This window comes from Pundamilia nyererei, unplaced genomic scaffold, assembly GCF_000239375.1.
Source record: "Pundamilia nyererei isolate P.nyererei 1_Seehausen unplaced genomic scaffold, PunNye1.0 scaffold00016, whole genome shotgun sequence".
Classification (NCBI taxonomy): domain Eukaryota; kingdom Metazoa; phylum Chordata; class Actinopteri; order Cichliformes; family Cichlidae; genus Pundamilia; species Pundamilia nyererei.
In genome coordinates, this window is record NW_005187417.1 from 1,759,584 (window position 1) to 1,777,351 (window position 17,768).

Genomic DNA, 17,768 nt, shown 5'->3' on the forward strand with positions numbered 1-17,768 from the left:
TAATACTAATATCATTAGTATTAATACTAATATCATTAGTATTAATACTAATATCATTAGTATTAATACTAATATCATTAGTATTAATACTAATACACAGCTCTACACTGCTTCCTCCATTGATTTTAAATTTGAATGTTGCTCATATTTAGCAGTTCGATCAACCAGTCGATGCTGTATTGTAGCATGAATTAGAAAAAACACATGGCCCTTCACTTATTTGTGCACTCTTGGTGTTAATGATTGAACTTTGCTTATTGCAGTCTGTCCCGACTTCATCCCAACTCCTTAAGCTAGTTTACATTTTCAAAGCTGCTCATTTGCTAATTAAAACACTTTAAACTTTATAATTGGGACTCTACAGTCATTTCTCATTCTGGTTGGTTAGAGAGGCTCCATTCCTTCCGCTTTATGAAACTACGGTTATTTGTGCCAAATTGTGATCTGCAGTTTAACAGAAATATGCTCCTGTCACCTTCTGACTGAGTTTGGTTTCTGACAGCTGAAGTCCCTAGTAATGTGGCTTTAAAAGGAAATAGGTCAGCTTGTTGTAACACTGATTTTTACAGCTGACAGATGTCACAGAATTTGGCTTGTGGCATTTTATTTATTTATTTATTTTTTAACCCTGATGCCCAAAATAATTTGCTAATACAGTGGGAAGTGAACGACTCTGCAGTTTCTGTTTTGTGCTGGAGGTCTCAGTGGACCGGCAGGGCAGTGGGGATTGAAACGGCTGGCGTCTTCAGCCCCGCTAATGTAGGCGAGCCACGGTGACCTGAGAACCTTTTTATCAGATTAGCTGTAGTTAATCTGTCAGAAAATGGATTTGAATAATTACACATAATTTTGATTAGATATAAATCTAATAGATTTAGCATAAATAAGGTTTTATAGATACAGTGATCCATCTGGGATTTATGATTTTTATATTAGACCACTTTTCACTGTGGGAATCACTATGTCCACGTGTGTATTTTCTCTGCTATATGAGATACCAGTAGTTGTGTCACATAAAGCTGCAGGTGCAGATATAAAGGAGGTTTAAGCTTTTAAAAGTCCCCGCAAAGACAGATGCTAAAAGCATTAATGTGTATAACTTATAGTCCAAGTCCTGTCAGACTGCGCAGACACGATTTGTTTGTGGAGCAGCTGGATGGAGCCAAAGGTGTCCCCCTTCCATCAAACTGCACTCAAAGAGAGAAAACCCCTCTGAGTGATTATAAAAAACACACAAACTACAAAATAAAAAATAAAAAGTCTGTAAAAACTGGACACAGGTGCAATTAGTCATCAGTTGAGGGCATCTGGGGTGTGAAACAGATAAAAGCTCTGCAGCAGTTTAACCTCGTGGGAAAATGTTGTGGAAACACATGTTGTGAAGTTCAATCTAGGATGAAATGATTGTATTTGCTATACAATACTATACCTTGGTTCCATCATATTATAACTTTTTGTCCATGCAAACATTATTTTGAAGTCTACTCATTGAAATCTATTCTGCATTTTACCTCCATGCTGGCTTTTAGTACATTTTCCCTACAGTGTAGAATTCAGCTAAATAATACAAATTCAAAACATGTAAATAAATCCGGCGATCATATGTCTGAGCTCCTGTTTGCTATTCCCACGTTAAAGAAAGAGACATCCAGGATTAGTTCGACCAGATTCCAGCCTGGTTTGTAACAAATCTTGCTGTTGAAAGGATAATTGTCGGCTAAACAAAGTGCAAAAACAGGCAGGCCTTGAGGACAGGGCGAAGGGTTGGTTGATTAATCTCTTTTATTTGCAGCCATGGAGATGGGAGGAGTGTGGGGGGAGGGACAACAACAACAACAACAACAGAGGAACATATTGCTAAGCAGATTGCCTCGGGCCAAACGTGGCTTGACGTTTTGCTCTCTGCGAGACACGTACATGTTCAACACAGCACTGCAGCCACTAATTGGTTATTTATTTATTTATCTTATTTCTTCTAACGTTCTTGTTTTTACTCTGTATGCTTAACTTGCTTTGGAGAAAGTGGAGGGGATTGAGGAAAGTTATGAGCCTTGACAAACACTGAGGGTAAAAGTCACATTTGTGCTGAAAAAGGTGAGAAGTGGAATTATATACAGTACAGTGAAAAATTTCATATTAAGATATAACCCATAAAAGAACAAAGAAAAGTACTTACATTAAAAAAAATCAACCAATAAAGATGAAACAACCAATATACTGTAAGCCAAAAATGTAAAAGAGGTTAGAAAACCAGCAAAGCCACTCAAAAAAACTGTATTACATAAAAATGAAGCAGATTTGTAATAAGAAGAAGAGAAGACGCGTTAGAGCAGAAACTAGATGACATTCTGCTTTACTTATAAAAAGAAACTACCAATACCAGTTAGAAAATTAGAAAACTATTTAAACTACAAAACAACCTGAAGAAATCAAAACCCAACAACCTAAAAAATGCTACACAACATCCACAAAATGCTGGGAAACAATCAAAACCCAGGATCAGCAGTAACCCATGGCTTGGGATGACCACAAGAAGCTAAAGAGCAAAAGTGGCCAACTTAAAAAACAAAAATACCCGAATAAAACTACAAAAATTAGTAAACAACCTTAAAAATCTAAAACCCTAGAAAACAACCAAATGAAGCCTTAAAAGATCATCAAACGAAAACAGAAAACAATCCAAAGATTTCAACTAAATATGGAACCTAGAACCATGAAAATATAGAATACTGTTTAAACAACCCAAAGAAACTAAAATGCATTACAAAGCTGTTAGAAAACAACACTGAAATCAAAAAGTAAAAGCCAAACAAAAAGAGGGTAAAAACACAACTTAAAAAGGGCAAAAGAATCCAGTAAAGAAAATGGAAGAAGGTAGAAAAGCACCACAAACACAAAGTAGAAGAGAAGCTTTAAAGTGTTCTCTCTTTTCATCCAAACCACTTGTTTTGCCCCAGTTTTCGATGTCACTGTTGATCTTCATCTCCGTCCTCGTCCTCGAAGCTGTCAGGCGCCGGCAGAAATAATGAAGTGTTTGAAATGCTCTAGGCTTAAAGGATGAAGCAGGTTTGGTCCTTACAGTTGATCAAATTTATTGTTTCTAACTTGAATAGTTGTTGTATGTTCTATTGTCTGGCGTGCAGATGGCCACAAGCTGAATCTCTGTGTGATCTCTGAGCAAACAGGCCTGTCTATCACACAAATCCATGTAGACTCTCACAAACATTTCCAGCCCCAGATTAGATTGTTCTTCTTATAACACCTTGGAGAAAGTTAAAGGATTCCACCCCACAAGTTTAGACAGTAGATTATGTAATAGGCCAGAGGAGCACTTGTTATATAATGTCCTGCCTTTGTGTTTCCAGTCTAAGACATTGATCCCAGAGAAATTTCTCATGTAGTTTCAGCTTTGCTTCCAAAATAAATTTAACTGAAATTGCATGTTTCAAACTAGAAGTGATGCTTTCAGAGCAGAGACACAGGACTCGTTTAGGAGTCCTGTGTTGTCTAATAGTCCAGTGGATGCTTTGGATCTGTGTGGATTGTATTGTACCCTCCATGAGTGGAGCGGGATCTGATGAGTTTGGAGCCCAGGTCATCACCTTGGGCTCTTTGTAGAGCTGTTCACATGTGTTTCCTGTAGTGTGAGAATTGCCCTGCTGGAGAAGAAGTTATTAGTCTGCAGCAGTATCTGGGTGATACATGCCAAAGAAACATCCGGATCCCCCCAAAACAAAAAAACACTGAATTGAGATGATCAATGGTTTTAATGTTGTGGCTGATCAGTGTAGGTTCGAGGACTTGAACCCATTCAGTGTTAACCTGAAGCCATTTATTATGAGCCATCGACAGATGGCTGCTCCTCCCTGAGCCTGGTTTTACAAGAGGTTTCTTCCTGTGAAAAGGGATTTTTCCTTCCCACTCTCGCCAAGTGCTTGCTCATAGGGTCTCTTTGATTGCTGGGGTTTTCTCTATATTATTGTACGGTCTTTACCTTACAATGTAAAGCACCTTAAGGGCACTACTATTGTGATTTGGTGCTACATAAATGAAACTGTTTATCCATTCAAAGTCATCCACTTACTGAAAATAAACTACAAAAGCCCTCCTACTGTAATCAGGGTCTCTCATTGTCACAAAAGCACAGCACCTGCTTTTTGATGATACACTTGAGCAGAAAAGCTTCTGTGTCCGCTGAACTTTGAATTCTGGAGAAAAGCCCCGATCACTTCTGCTGCATCAAGCCTCATCGGCAAGGTATTCACTGTATTTCCCAGAGTGCATTGCTGCCTTATATCTGGGTCAGATAGTGCACAGCTCTGCGCCATATGTCTGTACTGTAGTGAGGCCACAGGGAATGGAGGACCCGTGTGTATGTGTGTGTGTGTGTGTCCGGGACTTTAGGGAATTTGTGGTTTTCCTGAATGAAGCTCTGTCTGCCTGTCTTTGTTTTTCCTCTGTCTTCTAACATGAGCAGAATTCAGCTTCCAGCTCCCGTGTTGATTTTACATACTGTAGGTTTTACATGTAGGTGCCAGCTTATCACAAAAATTTATGACCCAAATAAACCTCAGGTTCAGCTGCAATAATTTATTTTTTTCCCACTGTTACAACCGACTGAAAACCCGGCCACTGGTGAAGAGTGTGCCAGGGACAGCTGGATGTGTGTGCAGCTTCATGGTTTTCCATATTGAAATGAACCAAATAGATTTGGTTGGGTAATCTAAAGTAAAAGCAGTGCATTGTGCCTTTGTGAGGGACCAGCTCATTAAGCACTCGTATGGGTTGATGCCCCTGGGAAACAACCTTTGATGCCTAAAATTTGTTCAGTATCTGCCAAAAATATACAGACGTATTCCGCACAATGTGCAATAAATATAATAGCCTTTTTTCTACTGCAAATAAAACGGCTTGTTTCAGACAGCAGATGAACTGAGGGTCTTGATCAAAGCTCAGTATGAGATAAAGAATATTATGAACTGTGAACCAAAGCTGTGAAACTGGAACTTGCATTACAAGGTCTACTTTAAGTTGCAGTTTACGCACGTTTGGGATTTCTTCTGCTGTGTTTTATATTTTATGCTGAAATTATATTCAAATACTTTCTTAACTCACTATATATTCTTAGCAAAACGACCCCAACAGTTTTAAACATTTAAAATTAATATGGAGCATGAAAGTAAATTATGAGTATATCTAAAAGATTCAAATGTATTTATTGAACAGATGTGTCCTGTGATGCCCTCAATTGGGCTCATAAAAAGTTGTGCTCTGGATTATTGCCATCACCATAGTAATGTTATATACAGGACATAAAGACACAAGCACAGCAATGCATACACGTTCTCACATTCACTGCATTCACTGTCTTCTCACACCGCAAGTCCACACTGAGCACGTTCACCTCACAGGGCAAAAATAATAACATTAAAAATCATCAGCTCAGAGCTAATCCCTCCACGGCCTGTAAACATTTTAATACCACAGTGATTAGCAGTGATCCTAAACCCTAGACAGACACCCACCCATCCAGCCTCCCTCCTTCTCAGGCCAGGGCTTCTCTCCCACCGCAGCTTCAGCTCACAGTCCTCGGGGGAGGCGGGCAGGCGAGTCCCTGGATTAAGGCCACTCGGTGCTTTGGACCCTTGAACCTTGAAAGTTAAACCCCTGGATGCTTGCCACTTCATTTCTCTAAGTGGCACCATCCTTCTTGTTATGATTGTTAATTAAAGTTGGATTTATTCAAGTGGCTTTTTGGCATAAAAGGAAAAATCCTGACATTTTCTGTTCTTCTCTCTTTTTTTTTTTTAAGCAAGAGCTGAGCAGATTTTTGAATTTAAGTCCCTGTTGCTGTCCCTTTGTTTATTTACCTATCTACCGTTACATTTCTGTGTGAGAAAGTCAGATGTTGTGATATGAGGTGGGGGTGTAGGGTAGGGCTTTTTTTGTTGTTGTTGTTCAGATGAACGAGCAGATGTTGCAGTTTCTCAAGAGGGATTTATGTCAGGATAGGAACACACTTTCCCACACACACACACACGCACACACACACTGACACACAAACATACGTTCACACACGCTGGGATTCATGTCATTATGTATGCATTTCATCAGTCAACAACATCGATGCACTGTAAAGACATGGGCCAGAGAGAGAAAAACACATTATTAAAATAATGCTTTAAAAATAAACTTAAAGTGATGGTATGTATTTGATGCTAACCATTCTTTGGAGGGTTTTTCTCCTACTTCTTGTAACCACTTTCTAGACTAAGTAACACTTTGTTACAGCTGCTTATATGAACATAGCATTAAAGTCTCAAAAATGATGCTTTAAACCTGCATTCTTTCCAGTGACTGGCAGGGGGCAAAAGGGAATCAATCTGATTATATACAAGTCTATGACAAAATGAGTCTACTGTTCCCCTGACATATGACCTTGGTAAACACTTTCCTACTGAGTTCATAGTTACAGTCAGTAGCTTCAAGCCCCATTTAACACAACATAATTTTCATTTTGTAAAATGTGGACCCATAAATCGAGTAAACATCATCCAAGCAGGTTATATTTATCTTTATTGCCCTACATGTCAAGCAACAAGTGCCCACTTGTTCTCAGTCAGAGCCACACCCCTCGCTTGAACTAGTGATGGTTTACATGGTCTAACCTGTGTTAAATTTATATTGCCAGTCATTTAAGCCACCATCAACTGGGTGTTCAGACACTTCTGTAACAGTTTTTTTAGGGATCTGTTATTGTGTTCACCTCTTTCAGCACACACCCGAGTCGTCTTCCGTACAATCACCACTTAGTCCTCAGCAGACTACCACCAAAGAAGAGTCACAGCAATCCAAGAGAGCCAGTTATAAGAGACCAGTAGGCCTGACTCGCAATTCAGTGCAACGAGCTGGCAGCATCAAAGACCTGATTACTAGGTTCTCAGGTCCGGATCACCAGGTCTCACCTTCCGGTTCTCCACAGAGCCCTATTATGGGAGCTGAACGAGTCCAAAAGTCGGCTTCGATGGAGGCTCTGGAATCTTCAAAGTCAAGTCCATCCACACCGATCAGTGCCAGTCAAGATGGAAGTTCTATTCCCAGCATCAATGTGACTCCACCCTTCAAGGAAACCATTCAGAATGGAGTTGGACCAGTTCAGAAAGGTTCCAGAACTACTCAGATAACATCAAGAATCAATTTTCCACCAGGGGACGGTGCTGAGTCCAGAAGCCAAACAAACACTGGTAGAGACTCAGTGGCTGACTCTGGAATGGGATCGGTAAGAGACCGAAACAAAAAAAAATACTCCTGACCGGCAGTTTTGATGTCCTTGCATGAACAAAAAGCTCTGCAGCTACACTGCGTGAAGATGGCATGACTGCATGGCATTGCAGGTTTACTTAAACGCATTTCTTGCATGAAAAAATCTGCATCCTCAAACTGCATGACGAACTCGAACGCATGAAAACAGCAACGTTTTAAGCATACTAATCAAAATGGCCTAAAACTCCCTGACGGATCTAACAAACTTTGTCTTCAATTGTCTTCCTTTTTTGTGCATGAAAACCTATTAAAACCCATTAAATGTTTACATTCAGTTTGCTTGCACTTCTCTTGAATTCATATTTTCACTTTTGCCCAAATTTACCTTTTAGCTAGGTGCTTTTGATCATGTGTATTTGGAAATGGGAAGGCTTTCAGGTAAATAGCAGTAAATCTAAATGAACCCCTGGGCAAGTGTTTAAGCCAACGCCAACCATAGAAATCAAAGAACAAGTATGTTCTTTAAAGTAATTTCAACATATAATAACGTAGTAATTAACAATTTATTTGATAGAATTGTGTTTCAGGCTGCATGTTGTTAAGTACAGTAAACTCCATCTTTGATACCAAACAGCAGACAGAGGGAACACACAATGAGCTGCTGAGCATAGTGAAGTCTTTCTTTAGTTGGTGGAGGCAAAGCAGAGTTTTAAAAAAAAGGATTCAAAACCTAAAGCTGTTTGGGAACATTATAATAATATATCAGCACTGTGTTCTTTTTGCCCTCTAGTGCTCAGAAAACCATAAGTCTCCCTTTAAAGAAATGTCAGTTAGAACCGGGATGAAATAGCAGAAAAGATAGTATCTTGGTGTTAATTGCATAAAATTAATACAGTGAGCCAAGTTTGTTTCTATTTATGCACATTTTTTCCCAGAAGTCAAATCAATTTGCTATAGTGTCTTTCAGAATGATACATTTTGCCATCTCCTCTGTCATTTTACCTTCCCATGCCATATATTTATTTTCTCTCTGCTGTCAATTGGTGACAACACCATCACATGCTCTGTTAATTCATCCTTCATCCGTCAGTTCTTTATGTTTTCTAACTGGGTGCATTCGTGTTTATATGCTGACTGATTTCGCCCCCTCCGACAGATTCATCCAGGTTTTTCATTCCTCATTTTTCACCTTCTGTCCCTCCAGGAGTCAGAACTGGATTCACACAAGCAGCTGGACAGCCCATCAGAGGAGGAACCCTCCACGCCCAAAGCAACGATAATCAGCCAGAACCCGAAATATCAGCTGTACCTCAACAACGATCTGAAGACCAACGGGTTCAGTGGCAGAGATGCAGATGGTCAAGGAAGCGGCGGAGGATCAATCGGGGAGAATGGCCCCAGGATGTCCCGATGGGAGACCACCCGGATTGGGGCGAACCATTACAAAGGGTCCCTGGAGTGTTTGGCCTCACGAGATTGGGACACTATGGCTGACAGGGTGGGTGATTCAGACCATGTGTTCTGTCTGTATATATGCGTATGATTCAAGATCGCTTTTAGAAAAATTAGATGGCGCCTTACTTCCAGAGTAAAAGCATCAGTTATTAAACAGTGCCCTCTCCTGGAAGAGCTCAGCTTTTAGATTCTTAATTCCAGTTCACAGCAGACATGATCATTTCACTGAGAAAAATGAAAACAGGCACTTCTAGAAAACATTTAAAGTTTGGTGTTTGAGTCATTTAGAGCCAAAGTAATTCAAAAAGGTAACATTTACATTATTACATATTATTTATATCCAAATATCTTACAGAAAACTAGTTTTATAATCCGTTAGTAGATTCCGATCATGTCAAGATTCCTCATTGAATGTTTCAAACTGAATTGCTTTAAATTTAAATAAGTGCACATTTAAGCGAGTGAGGTTCACACAGTATTGCCATTTTTAATATTTGATCCTTTATGTAGCATTAATAAAATAAATCTTTTCCTTTGCAGCCATTGACACGTGCCCAGTCCTGGATGAATCTCAAAAAACAGGTCTAATACCGGCTGTTCTGTTTATCACAGAATTCAATGAAGGCAGCCTTGCATGTCCTCTCTGCACCAAATCAAATCTAATCACCTCGTTTGTCTGACGCGAAAAGCAAAAATATCAAAAAGAGAGGCTCAGTGCAAAGCTAACCCTCTCTTTTTGATGTGAAATGATACCATTGTTTATCGTATGCATAATAATTAAGGACACAATGATTTGTAATTTTACAGCCTGGAATATTACCATCCTGTTAAAGTACTGTAGGTACTGTGGCATTAATGGATGTTTTTGTAGCATCTGTTACTGGTATGAATGCGAATACCAGTATAGAAAACTTGTTTCAGTCTTCACGTTTGTTATTTTAACAGGATTGCTGCACACGTCTAATAAACGCAGCTGCTTTACAGCACACGCCCACCTTTGTTCATTTTATGTTGATGTGAGGAAGGCAATCGTGGCTGTATCTGCACTTCTGAATTCACATTTTGATCCTTGAGCTTTATTTGTCTTCTTTAAGTCTCTACATTTTTGACTTTTTTTTTTTTTTTTTTTACAGATGGGTGTCGTTGACAGCCCCCCCAGAGTGTTTAACAGTCCATACTCCCAAGCCACCTCTTTGGAGTACAACCCCCCTTATCGAATGTCTGAAAAGGTTTGTAAGTTGACCCCCCTTTAATTTTGAAACCACTTCATTTATACAGTGTCTTGAAATGTACTAAAGTTACATTTCTTTCCTAAAATACAGCAGATTCACAGCATGTGTACTTGGCAAAAAGCTTTTAAAGAGTGCCAATAAACCAAATGTTTCTTTTAAACTGTTGCAGGAAATAGTTTGCATTGGTTTCTGCATAATTAATGTTTTGACCAGGATGTGGAGTCACAGCAGGCTACTGACCCTCCTCGGTTCGCCTCCCCTCTTTTCTCCATGTTCAGGGTAAACTGTCTCCTGCCACCTCTGAGATGAACCTGTACACCTATAACAGTCGCAGCACGAGTCCGGTGGGCATACAGACGCCGACCCTCATTTCCCCCCGCCCCCGTTTCTCCACCTACGACACTCTGAGGAGGAGGACGGAGGTCAACAACATGGTACGTGTTTACTGACACACACACACGTGTAGCACATACTCTGACTTCCACACTTTGTAATGGGTTTCTGTACATTTTTCTTGCTACAGGTGGTGCCCACACACTACAGCATGCGCTCTTCCACTCTGGGAGCACCCAATAAAAAAGACTACATAGCAGAACTGACCAAACAGCTGGACACCATACAGAGAGTAAGCCCCGTTTCACTTCTTGTGGATTCAGTCGCCTGGGAAAAAAAAAAAAAGGAGTATAGATTCAAATTAAAACAAATTAACATTAAACAAATGTCTGAGAAATGCAGACTTATAGCATGGGTACCTGACCAAAAAACTCTCAAAGAGTGCCAGTTAGGCTCATTTAACTTTTATTTATCCTGTTATGGGCCCTTTGCGCAGCCCTTTATCCACCGTTTGAAGCAAGCCACTTTCCCTCCCTTCCTTTCCCCCTTAAGTGGCTTTTTTCCTGATTGGCTGCCCCTCTTAAACAGAAGGTTTGAGGAGTAGGTGGGAGTCCATGAATCCTCTCTTCATGATGTCACAAATCTGTTGACTACTGTTCAGCATGAGTCTGATTTAGACCAGATTCACCAGATTTATCAGATTAATGAATCGGAGACCACCAAACAGGACACAAAACAATCCACTGTGTGAGGAACATTTAGCTCCTGGCGGTTTGTAGAAAACTAGATTTTTGATGTGGTGTGTTGTCTCTTCCAGCGCAACCAGTTCCTGGAGGCAGAGAGTGTGGAGATGGAGAAGGAGAGGAACCAGATCAGGTCGGGCATGTGTGGTTTTTCTGTAGTTGTACTCAAAGTCAGCACACTGTTAGCTAACCGGGGGCCGTGTACTTGTGACTTTAAAATTAAGCTTTTAGCCTCATGTTATTTCTTTCTTTTCTTTTTTTTTTTTTTAAGTATATTAAGTCTATTTCAATTTGTTCTTGTCTAAACTGTCTGTGAAGGTTTGAGATGCGCGGCCTGCTGGTGAACAACGAGGACCTGCTGAGAACAAACACACAGCTGAACAACGAGCTGAAGCGGCTGAGGGAGCAGATGATAGAAATGGAGAGAGAGAATCAGTCCGTGGGGGAGCGGTTCAGAGAGATGGAGGTGTGACTTTTCTTTTTTTTTTTTTAAGATAAAAGGATGCATAGAAGTGATTTGTAGTAGTATAAATGTTTGGATGGGTGACACTTGTGTTGTGCTACGCAGATTGAGGTGAAGCAAGCCAGAGAGGTGATGGTGGAGGCCAACACTCAGGAGTACGCCTTCAACTTCCTTGAGCAGTCGCTCAAAAATCGGATCCAGGATGCTGAGGTATGCAAAGTTAGACGGAAGCAGCTAAAATAATTTTTTTTTAAAAAGATCACATTAAAACCTGAGGAGGAACTCGCACCAAAATAATCTAGATAGATAAAAAGGAAAACTGGATTATGGGGTGTACCATATCTTTAAAGTGATTTCCACTCATCCAGATATCCAAAGATGTCATTTACAATTTCTTTGTATTTTTTTAACCAATTTTTTTTAACTTTCTCTAACTATGGTCACAGAGCAGGGAAGGGGGACTCGGGGTACACCCCTGTGTTACTCTTTAGTATAACACAGCACACAGAATGCCAAGAATCCTTAATGACATTCAGTGATAATCCAGTTTAGCCAGTATCCAGCTTGGTTTTATTTGTCAGTGAGGGACTAGATCATCTATGTTACTGCACATTCAGACCAGTAAGAGACACATTTTCTCTTTTACAAAGAAGCTGAACTTTATGCATGTTTTTTGTTTTCAGGAAAATCTGGACAAGCAGACGCAACACGCTCAGACTCTGGCTGAGAAGTTGTGGCTGGCAGAGAGGCAGCTGGAAGACGTGGAGAGTGACAAAGAAAGCAAAGACAAGAAGCTGTCTGACCTCAGCAACACCATCCTCAGGCTGGAGACAGAGGTACGGACATAGTAGACACTGAGGCGATGAGCAGCCATCACCTCAGAATTAGATTTATTTAGAAATTCTCTGAAAAGAACCACATAAATTGTCATCACTGAAAAACCTGACAACCCAAAGCAGTGATTCCAAAGCATAAACTGCACCCCCTGGTGCAGCATCATTTACAGCAACATAAAGTATGTGCAGAAAAGGCTTTTAATTTTCTTTTCCTTTTTAAATGGAGTTGAAATTGCCATCAGATTTTTCAATCAAATTAAAAAAGCAGTACAAAGCATATTATTCTTCATTTCTCCAGCACTATGAGAGCAGTAAAATCTTTCTTCTGCCTCCATGTGGAAAAGGACTCTTAAATTAAAGCGAAAACATTTAAATGTGTTAACCAATTAGATCTTTAAGAAATGTTTGTAGCGAGAATGTGTTTTTTTCCCTATTACTACAAATACAAACTGTATTAAACTGTAATAAGTTTATATCCATTTCCAGCTGGGTGAGGCCATGGCAGCATCCACTCAGGCTAACGCAGAGATGAACCTGCAGCAAAAGCTGCGTGAGGATGCCCAGATGAGGTTGGACGAGCTGGAGGAGTCCCTGCTGGAGAAGGAACAGGAAGTGCAGAAACTGCAGACCCTCGTGACCAAACTGCAGGGAGAGGTATGTTGTAGCGTTTGAGCTTCAGCTGTACTTTGAGACATAGTGGCCTAATAGAGAATAACAGCTGTGGAAACCTTTGGAGTACCCACAGCCTCAGGACCTGTGTGTTTTCTGTATGTGCGTGTAGGTCTCTGGTAAGCTGTTCGATAGAGAGCGTTCGCTGGAGGAGGAGATTCAGCTGAGAGAGAGGCTTCAGCTGCAATGTAAGCAGGCAGAAAGGACTGTGGACGACCTCACCATGGAGCTGCACAGCACGAACCAAACCAGAGACGACCTGGCCAAACAGCTCAAACTGGCTCAGGTACAGTAAATAGTCTGAGGCGAGGCAAGAGGGTTACACTGCATCTTTACACCAGATACTTTATTGAATGTGATCAAAGAAACAGTCAGACAGAAACATTTCTAGGTTTTTGTATAAGATGATATTCACAACCTCTGCAAAACCATAGAGACCACCTAGCTGCCATGGATTGTTATGCTCACAAATTTAAGTTTGAAAAATTCAGCCTTCAGCATCATAAAGGAATAATCTTGATTTCAGCTTTGATTTACCATCCATGTCCAAAACATTTGGTCATTGGAGGGAAATTGACTTGAATTTGGGGCAACAGCTTTTAGCCATTGCTACTGTGCCTCCTTATTAACGTTCGCCTGTGCCATGCTCTTTGGCGGGATGTTGTGGATCCTTGCAAGAGAAATGTGGCCTACACAACTCTAGTTTTCAGAAACTCATTTAGCTGAAGGTTTCTGTCTAATTTCAGATTTGGAAAAAAAATCCCAACTCATATTCAGAGAATGTCACCCCCTGCTGTTACTGTTTTTAGATTGGCGCTGTCATAGACAGCTATCGGTGTGGGCCAGACGACAGCCCACATTAGCCTCATTGACTCTTTATCTAATCATCATGTCTTGCCCTTCACCTTAATTTGCTGAATGAGTCAATAAACATTCATCATTTCAAGGGTAGAAAGCTAATTACCTGCTCAACAGCAGCACACTTTTCTTCAAGCTGTCAAACTGCTTCACATAAAATTTTTTATTTTCAACACTGAAAGAGGAAGAAATGTGAGGGGAAATTTGATATTTTTCCCCTAATACCCTGACTTTGCATGTGGTGCCCACATTTAAAGCTTCAATAAAAACAGCTGCTAATCGTAGTGATTGTAGTTAATAATCAACATGAAGAAAAGCAGCAGATTAATACACATTTGGTTTGTCTAACTGATTCCAGATAAACTACCATATGCGTGTTTTATATACAGCATGTCAGGCTTTTACACACACATGTTAAGTTCACATCCATTGTTGGTTTTAGTCCTTTCTTGTGTTTTTGCTATCACCAAATTCCTGAACATTTCACCATATTTGGATCATGTGACATCCAAAGTGTCTTTGTGTGCATGACCTAATGAGTCAAACAGAGATGTCCACTTGAGTTAATCATTCATGCAAACCATCAGAGTTTGGGGTTAATGGGGTATTAATTATGCAAATCCCGCTTAGCAATCAGCAAGCTACAGTGATTCCATAATCCTGTATATACGTCACGTCACCATTTCTGAAGATGCTTAATCTGTTCCGTTTTCAAAAATAACCCGAGTGTCAGACATTTTAAAGAGTGACCTCACAGGCTGTTTGAGAGGGATTCAGATCAGAAGTTTACTTATTTTTAAACTTTCAGGAGAAGCTAATCGACCTAGAGAGCGATCTGGAGGAGCTGCATGACAGCGAGCAGAGATGGGCCGCCAAGCAAAAGAGAGCCATCGATCAGGTAGATGTGCTGGGAACAGGAAGCGTATCAACTGAAAACTATTCGTATAGAACTGATTTGATTGGTTACTGACACTCTTTTTGTGTTTTGACCTCCAGACCGAGCAGCTGCAGCTGAAGCTGATTCAGGAGAAAGATTTGAACGAGCAGCTGGAAGTTGAGAAAGTGTCAATGGAAAGACAGGTAATCTGTGTGGGCTTATTTCTAGTCTTTTTATGCATGTGATAAGTGTTTGGGCCTTAAATTCAGAAGCCAATATTATATTATATGCATTTCAATAGAATATATTTACTTTTTCTGTGCACCATTCTCATTTGCCATTTTGTGAAAATTAAGCAGAACATTTCACAGATAAAACAAAAACTTGCCATCACTTTGTGGACAAAAAGACGAATCAGATCTTATTAGTGTCATTTCTAAAAGAAACACTCATAGCTGCCATGGTTTCCTTGTATTTAGACATTTTTATACACAAAATAATGTAAATAAAGAGACTTTTTTCTGTGTTTTGAGTACTAATAAAGTGTGTTTGTGTAGCTGCGTCAGCTTCGTCTGGAGGTGGAGGAACTGCGGAGCAACAGAGTACAGGAGGATGTCATCTCTAAGACGGAGATCAGAGTCAAGGAACTGGAGAACTCACTGAGGGTTGAGGAGAGGTCAGTTAAAGATCTTCTCTGTGACCGAGGACAGCCTGCAGACTTTGCAGGAGTACCCGCACGTGTTAAATGGCTTTTTGCTGTTACACTACAAGTGTGTGTTTCTGCGCAGGAACAAAGCAACTCTGACAAACACCAACAGTAAGCTGGAGAGGAAGATCAACGAGCTGAGTGATCAGATGGAGGAGGAGCACCGGATAGCTACTGAACAGAAAGACCTGGTAATACAGACACACATTTGTACAAACCTATAAAACAGCATTTCTGTCTCAGACACCCCCAAGTGGAAAGTGTGCGTTAGCTGAAATATCCAAAGCTTCAATACTACTAATTCTTAAATCACCGATTATTATTATTATTATTATTATTATTATTATTGTTATTATTATCATCATCATCATCAGCAGCAGTAATTTCCATCCTTCTACTACTTTATTTTTACTAACCTTATATTGTATTTTAAGTTAACATCAACTAGTTTTTGCTCTCTGGGATCCACCCACTATTTGGATGTATATTTGATTTCCTTTTATGAACATTTTTTTTTTAAGATAATCATAGAAACAAACTTCCCCCGCACTCTTTTTCCTTTTCTAATGGGACGTATCTGTATGGTGAATTGTTGACTGATTGACCCACATAATGGATTAACAAACTGTGCAAAAGTGGCAAATGTTTTTATGTCGTGTACACTAACCAGATGATCTGATAATCTGTGATCTGTTCTCCAGATGACCCAGAGGATCCGCTCTCTGAAGCGCCAGCTGAATGAGGCCGAGGAGGAGGCAAGCAGGAAGGAGGCACAGTACCGGCACACCCAGAGAGAGCTGACTGAGGAGAGGGAGACAACCAGCCGCCTACAGAAGCAGCTGCTTGACCAACACCTGCAGACCAAGTATGAACTGTACTGCATGCATGCAGATGGACTGTTGATAGCTCATAATGCATAACAGCTACTTGACACTTGTATTTTCTTTCATGATTTCTCACCTTGCAGATTTCGTTTTTTTATCTCCTTACATATGTTTATGTACCCTCTCATAATTTTGATGGCAAACTAATAAAGCTTCATCTGTATCCCTCAGGCGTAAGGAGACCATGACAATCCGTCAGACTCTGGATAACCTGAGGTTGGACCTGAGTGACGATGACGATGATCTGACACTGGAACATAGTACAAATGTCACCAAAGTCTAAAAACCCCCTCACTCTAAATTCCCTCAGCGGGAACAGTGTATAACCAAATGAAAAGATTTTTTTTCCTTCCAGGTTTTATTGTTTGTTTGTTTTTAAACAGGAAATGTCTACAGGATAGTCACTCTTTGATACCATCAGGAAAATTACATTTCTGAAAATCTGAAAGGACAAAACAATCCTGCATGTAAATGCACCACAAGTCCTGTACTTTACTGTGTTAGTGCTGTTGTGCTAAAAGCTGAAATGCATTTTTTTCCCTTTAGATGCTCTCCGTGTGTACTAAAGTGTGATTCTCTGCCCACATTTTAAATGTTAATTCAAAGGGTAGTAACTCTTGTTTGTCTTACCTGGGAGTGGCCCAGTGAAAACCATTCCTCAAGCGTCTCCTATAAAGCTTGTGGAGTTGATCGCCCTCTTCTGTTGATCAGGAAGAAATTCAACCGTGTAAAGTGAACGACAGAATCACCTGGTGGACTTTCTGCCTCCCTGTTCTCCTTAAAGCCACAATCTGCTCGTTTGCCAAAGAAAATAAACCTACAGGAGTTTGCTGCAGAGACATGTTGACACTTATACTGCAAAAGATGTAACTGCTGTGACACCACCCACCTATCATTCAGAGCAGTCACACCCTTAAACAAACTTGCTTTAAATTTTAATAAGTTACGCAAGTTGCAAGTTATGCAAAAAAAAGTTTTAAACTCATTTCTGAGGGAAAGCCAGTCCCAAATGGCCATTTGAGGAAATATTATTGTTTAGAGTACTGACATAATAGGGATTTGATTAAGGTGTAGTTTTGAATCCATTTGTTCCACCCAACTACTCAAGTCTTTTAGAATGGGCTTTAAACCAGTAAATGTTCTAAATTATCCAGGTGCACAAATGTTCCAAAGACTTCTGGTGATGATGGGAAAGAGGACTTTTTCAGTTCATATCTCAGAACGCAAATAATGATTCAAAGAATCAGAGCTCTCCAATCTCTCAGCTTTTGTATTATTTGATGGCTCTTTAATGGCAGTTCTTTCCTAAAGAGGGTTTTTTCTACATTCATACATGCAGTATTTGGATTTTGACATATTAGAAGAAATAGCAAGATAAATCTGGTACATGTGAGGGATCTTTAAGTAACTGTGTAATTCAAATCAAAGCCCATTAAGCAATTATTTATA

General features: G+C 40.0%; 1 protein-coding gene across 1 annotated transcript in view; it reads left to right on the forward strand.

The window, feature by feature from the left end:
- LOC102205028 (cingulin-like protein 1) overlaps window positions 1-17,762 on the forward strand; it is a 54,071-nt gene extending 36,309 nt beyond the window's left edge. The window contains exons 7-23 of the mRNA XM_013908898.1: window positions 6,776-7,279; window positions 8,468-8,761; window positions 9,852-9,947; window positions 10,229-10,384; window positions 10,474-10,575; window positions 11,101-11,159; window positions 11,345-11,492; window positions 11,595-11,699; window positions 12,173-12,325; window positions 12,812-12,979; window positions 13,107-13,280; window positions 14,661-14,750; window positions 14,849-14,932; window positions 15,287-15,405; window positions 15,518-15,626; window positions 16,137-16,300; window positions 16,491-17,762. Coding sequence (XP_013764352.1) covers window positions 6,776-7,279; window positions 8,468-8,761; window positions 9,852-9,947; window positions 10,229-10,384; window positions 10,474-10,575; window positions 11,101-11,159; window positions 11,345-11,492; window positions 11,595-11,699; window positions 12,173-12,325; window positions 12,812-12,979; window positions 13,107-13,280; window positions 14,661-14,750; window positions 14,849-14,932; window positions 15,287-15,405; window positions 15,518-15,626; window positions 16,137-16,300; window positions 16,491-16,602 — 2,637 coding nt within the window. The 3' untranslated portion in view covers window positions 16,603-17,762. The remainder of the gene's footprint in view (window positions 1-6,775; window positions 7,280-8,467; window positions 8,762-9,851; window positions 9,948-10,228; window positions 10,385-10,473; window positions 10,576-11,100; window positions 11,160-11,344; window positions 11,493-11,594; window positions 11,700-12,172; window positions 12,326-12,811; window positions 12,980-13,106; window positions 13,281-14,660; window positions 14,751-14,848; window positions 14,933-15,286; window positions 15,406-15,517; window positions 15,627-16,136; window positions 16,301-16,490) is intronic.
- Window positions 17,763-17,768: the final 6 nt, after the last annotated feature.